The 8,300-nt window shown below is 49.4% G+C and overlaps 1 protein-coding gene across 1 annotated transcript in view; it reads left to right on the top strand.

The window, feature by feature from the left end:
• The first annotated feature begins 223 nt into the window (after positions 1 to 223).
• LOC118794284 (serine/threonine-protein kinase LMTK1-like) overlaps positions 224 to 8,300 on the top strand; it is a 43,801-nt gene continuing 35,724 nt past the window's right edge. Inside the window, exons 1-2 of the mRNA XM_036552506.1 lie at positions 224 to 289; positions 1,219 to 1,364. Of these exons, the coding sequence (XP_036408399.1) occupies positions 1,283 to 1,364 (82 nt within the window). The 5' untranslated portion in view covers positions 224 to 289; positions 1,219 to 1,282. The remainder of the gene's footprint in view (positions 290 to 1,218; positions 1,365 to 8,300) is intronic.

The following is an 8,300-nucleotide window of genomic DNA, read 5'->3' as shown; positions in this document are numbered from 1 at the left end:
GTCGTAATTCTCATGCGGTGAACCTCGGGGTGCATCAGCTCTTGATTACTATGTTTATGTGCGTATGCGTGTGTCTCTGTGTGAGCGCGTGTGTGTGTGTGTGTGTGTGTGTGTGTGTGTCTGTTGGTACAAAGAATCTGTGTGCTCTGGTCCATTCAGACCTTTGCCAAAGCCAGCTCGGTGTGTCTGAATTTGGCAGTGCCATCACAGTGAGGCAGAACATGGAGAATCTGCGACAACCCTCCGCTCCCCCTCCCTCCCCGAAACACACACGCCTCCCAAAACATAGGTAAGAGGGCCTGTTTTGATGAACCTGACGCTCTGAGGCAAGGAGCTTAAGTGCATGTTCAGGAATGCAGTATGGAATATTATTATATTTCATATTTTTTATTTAATCGTGAAATATAATAACAGTAACAATCATATTAATGCAACAGTAAAAACAGTATTGATAAAAAACCATAGTCAAATGATAGGCGTGGGTGTTATTATTATTATTATTATTGTTATAAGCCCATGCGCATAGTCACATGTAGTCTATAATAAGACTCATGTCTGACTGTTTCACTGCGTGTTCCACTCCCCCCTGCTCACCCTCCTCGCGCTGCAGACACCGGCGCAGAGGAGTCTGCGATTCAATATTACGGAACACTGGCAAGATGGCGCTCTCCCTGTCAGCATCGGTCCAGCACCTTCTGATTCGTGCAGTTCAGAACCCTCTCAGCGTTGACATTCATGTGTCTTGAGCGAGAAAAACAGACCGAGGTGCTCCTTTCTGTGCCTTTTCGGAAGCCGGGGAATGCGTTCCTCTGTCGTGCGCATTTTTCTGTCTGTGCTTGCAAACGGACTGTCGGTGGAATGGGACATCGGGACCCTGCCCGAGGTTTGGTGCAGAGGCGAGGGGGGGATATAACGATTTAAATAACAGCATCACGTTGATACGGCACTCACGGACACCCCTGGCTCCGCTCCGTCAGTCGCTGCACGCTTTACCAGCCGGCCGAATGAGAAAGGCAGCGGTTTATATTGCCGTTAAGTCACCGGCAGCGGTCGCGGATGCAAAACAATAGCGAGCGGAAATATCGGGCAGCACCTGCGTCTTAATCCGAGGTGTCCGATTGAAAAAAAAAATGGAACGGCGCGGGGTTTGACGCCTGGAGCGTCTGCAGACAAAATGCAACGTTTGACTCGATTCCTCTTTTCGTTTTCTTCTTACAGCACTTTATGCGTTTATTCGTTTTAAAAACAACACGCCAACCCCTCTAGCCCCGCGAAGAAGAGGATGTCAGCGACTATCTGTCTGATGGTCATGTCTTCGTCCTTCTTCAACCCTAGCCTTGCCTTCAGTTCTCATTTTGACTCAGGTGAGTTCAGAATTACATCTGATATGATTTCATTGCTCTCCGGTTCCCTGTGAGGTTACGTACAGTTGTGTGTGTTATTTCTGACAGGTGATGTTACTGTATGTCATTTGGCCATGTGTTTATATCGCGATGTTATCTGCGCATTACCTGGCGAGGACACACGTGAGGACTGTTTTGTCCAGTTGGCCCGACAGAAAAGGTCAAAGGTCGTATTCCTGAAACGACGAACTGTGCGTGCTTGCCCTCCACAGATTTTATAGGAAATGCTGATTTTAAAGGGATCCCTTGCCTAGAAAGATCCAGGAAAAGGAGGTGCGTAAAAAAAAAGTGTTTTGCCGAAATGACGAACAATGCGCCGTTGGACGTGGTGCTGGCTGTGTGTGTGCGCCTGTCTCTGTGATTAATGGCGCTTTGCGCTCTTTGCGGAGCTGTGCAACATGTCTGTTGTGATTGAAGCCCCCTTTCACCGCAGTGCCCGAGGAGCCTGCCTGTCACGTAGCAATAGTTTCATTCGTAGGAATAATAATAATGATAGTGGCAATACAATTAATTCTGTTTATAACTACTCTTTTTTGCGTTTGTGGTTGTCGGGCTATTGGTGAACACATTCATTGCACTGGGTATGTCTGTCTTATTGAAGGATTGAAAATAATGCTGAAACAGTAGAAAAAAAAACACTGCAGTGGAACATGATTCAGAAGGACTGCCTGTATAGCTGCTTTAAATATTATGTTTAAGCACCATTGAAAGATCATGAATGCAGCAACTTAACAATTCAGTGTCAGAGTTAATGAGGTTGATTGAGGTTGATTAATTAAAGGTTTGTTCTTATGCAGCTGCTTTGTGTGTGTGTGTGTGTGTGTGCCTCTGTGTCTGTATGTTTTTGTGTGCTCGTATGTGCGTTTGTGCCTCTGTGTGTGTGTGTGTGTGTGTGTGTGTGTGTACATCTGAGCATGTGTTTTGTTTTTATTTTTTGCGCTCAGATAACAAGGTATTTCCTCATACAGAGGCAGCAATTAATGCATTTGCAGTGTGGTTCTTCTGCCGAGTGCAGGTTGGCCTGTCCTCCCTGTCCTCCCTGCTGTGTGTTTCCACCCTCAGCGGCCCTGTAGCAGAGTCACCTTAGCATTACATTACATTATATTACTGTCATTTAGCAGACGCTCTTATCCAGAGACACCAACACGAGTTACACTTTTACGTTATCCATCTATACAGCTGAATATTTATTGAGCCAATCTAGGTTAAGTAACTTGCCCAAGGGTACAGCATCAGTGCCCCATTGGGGAATCGAACCTGCAAACTTTCGATCATGAGCCCTGCACCATACCACTATGCCACACTGCTGCCCCAGCAGATGGCTCCCCCTTCAGGCCCGCTCTTCCACAGCATCTCTCCCGGCTCCTTTAGGGACGTCAGAAGCAGCTGAGAGAGGCCGTGATTCTGTCTGGCCTTTGTGCATCGGCAGCAAAGGGCAGGCCTGGACCTCTTCCCCAGGTTTGTGTTTACCCGCTGAATAGGGTCTCTTCAATGGGGTCCGAACACACGTGTGGGGCTTGTCCTTTTCAGTGGGAAAAGGCAACCCAGTATGGCCGGGCATGGGCGATTGTAGAGGCATGGATGAACATTAATATATTGCATTACATTCATTTAGTAGGTGCTCTTATCCAGAAGAACTTCCGGCACAAAAGAACAGCAGTGTATCCAGTGTTTAACAGTGTCAGACCAGGCTAACGACACTCCCAGACCAGTGAGGGTGAGCCCAACACTATTGAAGCCCTACCACATGTTAGTTTGCGCAACCAGACTAGACAAGGGAAGCCAAGTGTACTATCATACATCACAGTCACTAGACCACAGAATCTAAAAAAGCATCACAATACTACACATAAAATGAATAGCAAGTAATGCAAGTCGTAGGTGTTAGGGGTTGAGATGGAACTTCAGCTTTTGTGCTACAAAGCATGATCTGGAGAGGGCAGGAGTTCTGTTCTCTGGAGCTGAGAGTGGCAGGTTGGACTCCCATGTGTAAGACCTTGCTGTTGCACCACTTTGCATGCTGCGGGCTCCTTCATGGTTCCAGCACTGGAAGTCGCCCTGGATCAGGGAGTCTGCGAAGATCTCTCTCTTTTCCGCTTAATATCTCCCCACCCAGCCCCCCCAGTGTCTGTTTCTGATGGTGTGCTGAGACTTGAACGGCTGAGGTTGTAGGTGTGTATGTTGTGCCTTGAATTAGTCATCTAGCAGCATTTTCTCTCTCTCTCTCTCAGAAATTTCATTCACCCTGTGCACACAGCAGTTCTGAGTGCAGGAAAATAAGGCCCAGCCACTCCGAGTAATGTTTTTTTTTTTTTTTTGAATCTCCTCTTCTGCTATAGTGCTCTCCCTCTTACGTAACCTCCTATATAATTGTGTAACTGTGTAACACAGCTGCTTAAGGCTCCCTGGTGCCCCCTGGGGGCCTTATGGAGGAGTGACGCGCTCTTTGCGGTTGGCAGTGCAGCGAGGTTCGGTTGATTGAATCACCTGATGGCATTTCGCCGATTTGAGGAAGCTCTGCAAATTCTTCCCAACAGCTGTAACAGCACGGCCCTTTGTGTCTTAAATGTCAGCCAGGGATGGGGGGTTGGGGGGGGGGGCACAATCTGAAAACGGCAAAGGCAGACAATGGTCTCGTCCCTGCTCCCTAAGATTTCAGGCAGGAATAGCTTTATTTCTCTTTCCCATGGTGTTAACCCCAATCAAAAATTTATACTAACATGGAAAACTGTCCTTTTTTATGCATGAATGATTTGCTAGGCAAATGCCCTTAGCCAGAGAGTTGTATGTAACTTGCATTTTGTGTATCCATGCAGATGGATGTTGTGGGTGTGTGTGCGTGTGTGTGCATTTGTGTGTGCGTGCGTGTGTGTCTGTGTGTGCGTGTGTGTGTGTGCGCATGTATGTGCGTGTGTGCGTGTGTGTGTGTGTGTGTGTGTGTGTGTGTGTGTGTGTGTGCGCGCATTTGTATATAAACGCCGGGCCCGTGCTGGCAGCAGAAACAGACCGCTCTCGGCTAACGGTGCTGCCCGTCTCCTGGTCTATGATTTACATGCCTGTTAGCCAGACAGATAGAGTCGGTCGCAGTCCATCTCCCCAGCCAAGGAGTAATTGAATGGGGGATCGATGTTGCCAAGGCGATGGATGGAGTGTGACAAGGAGCCAATGAGGGGCCGCAGGCCTGTGGCCGCCCCTGTCCCCTGCCCCCCTCAACCACAGGAGACGGCACATGGGTCTGTGTAAGGAAGCCTGCATCAGTCTTCTGTAATGCTGGGGATGGGGTGATCAGTGGATGGGTTTTCAGCATTCATCACTGGCATTGTGTGTGTGTGTGTGTGTGTGTGTGTGTGTGTGTGTGTGTGTGTGTGTGTGTGCCTGCATGCATGCACGCATGTGTCAATATGTGTTCAACAAATCAACCATCCTGAATGTGCAGTCTAATTTAGGATTTCACCGTCCGTTTGGTCCACAGTGGGCACACGCTTTTTAAAGGGGGGGGGGGGGCAGCATGAGGCAGGAAGAGAGGAAGGGAGAGAGAACGACAGAGGTAGCCAGCTAGGTAAACAAAGCCAGAAATACCTACCCTGGCCTGTGCTGCCTAGCCCCAGGGGTTTCTGGGAAGGTGGACGTATCATTGGCTATTTTCCTGGGCCCATGCCCCTGCTTTTGCGTCTCTCCTTGTTGGGAGGGGGGGGCAGGGAAACGTGCAGGAGAGGATCACCCACGTGCTGGGATGCTTCCTTAGCGCTGGTGCAGACTCGGCTCTGCTCTTTATGTTGCGTTCACATGGTAACCAGGGTCTGTACCCGCACGGCAGCAACAGCGGCAGGGGGGTGGGGGCGGCGACGGGGGTGGGGGGTAAGCGCTGCTGTCTCGCACATAAATCAGATGCCCGTTTATCAAAGGCCATCTTGTTTCCTGCAGCGGCGCTGATGTGCAGGAAACCGTAGCGCCGAGCCGGACGTGCACGGCATTGTGGGACACGTCTCCTGCGTTGCTCGGCTGAGCTCTCCCTTGTCCACCCATAACTCATCGCTCGGCGTTGAGCAGAGTCCCCTGTGCGCTGCGTGTCCCAAAGAGATAATCTCGTTCCCGCGCTCGATCTCAAGGTCAAATTTAATTTGCGCGTGTCTGCGACACCATAACTCAGGCTTCCTGTCAGGGACTGAGCTGGAATCCATTTGTTTCCCAACATTATTCCTGGGAGTGTATAAATGACTTTGACTTTTTTATGGTTGGGGGGGGGCAGGGTTTTAGGAGCAGGAAGGCAAATCTGGCCCCATTGAATCTGCCAGTCAGTGTGTACACATAAACAGATGCGGGGGGGGGGGGGGGGGGGTTGAAACAGAGTCCTTCAGTGGCACTGAATAAGCCTTTCTCCCTGCTGTGAGAGGGGGGTCCCGAGGACTCCTCTCCTCACGCCTCTGCGGGTACGCCCCCTCACGCCCAAAAATCCACACCAGCTCGTTATCATTGCAGCTTCAGGTTCCTGGTGTGACGGGGAGAGCAGGGGGCATTGCTGCAGAATGTCCCCCCCCCCCGCAGGGGGACGCAGGTATGAGAGGCTGCCTCCAGCTGAAAGGCCATTGGTCAGTTTTTATCTGATTGTATCTTCAGCATGGCGGGATGCCTGTGATACTGATCATTCAGCTGTGTACTGAGTCCTGAATCCTTACATACCACAGCCCATCTCCTCTTACACACATGCACACACACACACATATATGCACACAGAATCTCTCTCTCTCAAACACACACTCACACACATGCACAAACACACAAAATCACAGAATTTCTTTCTCTCTCAAACATCACAAACACTCACAAACAGAATTTTTCTCTGTCAAACATGCACTCAAACACATTCACACTTACACACAAATGTGCAAGCAGAATCTCTCCCTCTCTTTATCTCTCACACACATACACACACTAACACTTTCTCAGACACTCTTATAACCTCACCACATCTCTACCTCTGTCAGTGTGTGCCTGGCGAGCCCTCAGCTTGTTTTCTTCACTCCTCCTCCAGCACTCAGAAAGCTTCTTAATGGCCCTCCATTGACTTGCTGATTAAATCTAAAGGACTTCCCTGGCCATCTTGAGCCATTGAGGATTGACGTCAGATAGGCAGACAGTATCTGCATCCTGTGACATCACCCGTTCAGAGCAAGGAAGATCTTGTGACATCACAGACTGCTCTTAACCTCTCCCTGAGACCCTGTTGACTCCTAAACACCCTCCTCTCTTCCTAAGACTGCTTCTCTCTGCTAAACCATCCCTATCCAGAACTTTCTCAGCTGATGGTGGAATGATCTTCCACACTTCATCCGTTTTGCCAAATGATCGCCTGATTGCTTCAAACACGTAAAGCAATTTGTTTTGTCTGAAGCATTGTTTTCCTTAGAAACATTAATGGTTTAATGCACTTGTGTCTTTACCAGCTAGCTTGTACCTTGTCTGGCCAGCTATTGAATCTTGGTTACGCAGCACTTCTAATGCTGTGACTCTCTGTATGGCTTTTGCTTGTATTGTACTCTGCCTCACTTGTAAGTCGGTTTGGATAAAAGCGTATGCCAAATAAATAACTGTAGATGTAAATACAAATGCTAAAGACCCTGCTTTCTTCCTAAGACTTCTGCTCTCTGCTAAAGAGCCTGCTGTCCGTCAGGCTGGGTGCTGATGCTCTCACTGCTGTGCGCGTTACCTGTTTTCAGCACCATGGACAGGTCCGGAGTGTGGCAGGCCGTCCGTGGCGGTATGGAGTCGGGCTGCAGTGTCGGGCTTGTCTGCAGTAGCACTGCGCCAGAGTGAGGGGCTCACAGGAGCGCTGAACCGGCACAGAGGCGTGGCGCTCTCTTCGCCGTAATGAAAACAGCCTACAGGAAGATCCCTCAGCATATTCACTGTACCTTTTTAATCAGGAGGCTGGTGTTTGTGCCTCATTGGTTGTGTGTCTGTGTTAGAGCTGTCTCCCGCCTTGATGCTCTGCGCATTTTCATTCATCTCTCAGTACCTAGGCCCTGTGTCATGTGACACGTGTCATGTGACCTGCAGTACGTGTCCCTGCAAATCGCTTTGGATAAGTATGTTTGACAAAATGACTAGATCTCAATAATAAATAGTTTTTTCCTTTTTCTGTTATCAGTGAGCTGCTAGGGCATTGTCAGCCAGCTGGCAGTGGAATTTTCAGAGATTCAACTGGTAGTTCTACGACATAACCAGTCCAAAGTTGTCTCTCAGCCTTGGCATTCCAGTATGGAATGTTGGGGGGGGGGGGTCCAGCTTTGCCCCAGAGCCCGTAGTAGAAGAGAGACTGCTGGGTTGCAGTTCTGGAGAGCCTGTCTACAAATGCTTGAACAGTGCTGAGCTATATATGTATATAAATGTCTGTATTTTATATACGTGTTGGCAACAGCCTACGTTTTTCCATTTTACCTTTAGACAGCTGGATATTTAGTGTAACAGTTCGGGCTGAAGGCCTTGTTCGATGGTACTGTTGGGAATTGAACTCATAACCTCCTGGTTACAAGCAGACTTCCTGAAACACTTCAGCACCCTGGGGCCAGTGCATAACCAGTCCCTCAGGCCTGTCTGCTCTAGCTGGCAGAGGTGGGAAGGGGAGCTGTGATTGGCTGGCTCAGCAGGCCAATGGCAGGCTTGCATGTGTTAGACTCGGCTGCTGGGCTCCTGATATACTGCAGCAGAGAAGGACACGGCTGAGGAGCTGCATAATGGGGCACGACGTGACTGAGTGCTGGGGACGGACACGGCTTAACTGTCTGTGTGTGCGTGTGTGTGCGCGCGCGCGTGTATGTGTGTTTCTGTGTGTGTGTGTGTGTGTGTGTGTGTGTGTGTGTGTGTGTGTGTGTGTGTGTGCGTGTGTGTGTGTGCGCG

This window comes from Megalops cyprinoides, chromosome 19 (assembly GCF_013368585.1).
Source record: "Megalops cyprinoides isolate fMegCyp1 chromosome 19, fMegCyp1.pri, whole genome shotgun sequence".
NCBI lineage: Eukaryota > Metazoa > Chordata > Actinopteri > Elopiformes > Megalopidae > Megalops > Megalops cyprinoides.
The sequence above is the reverse complement of the archived record's forward strand: the minus strand, read 5'-3'. Positions and strand labels throughout refer to the sequence as shown.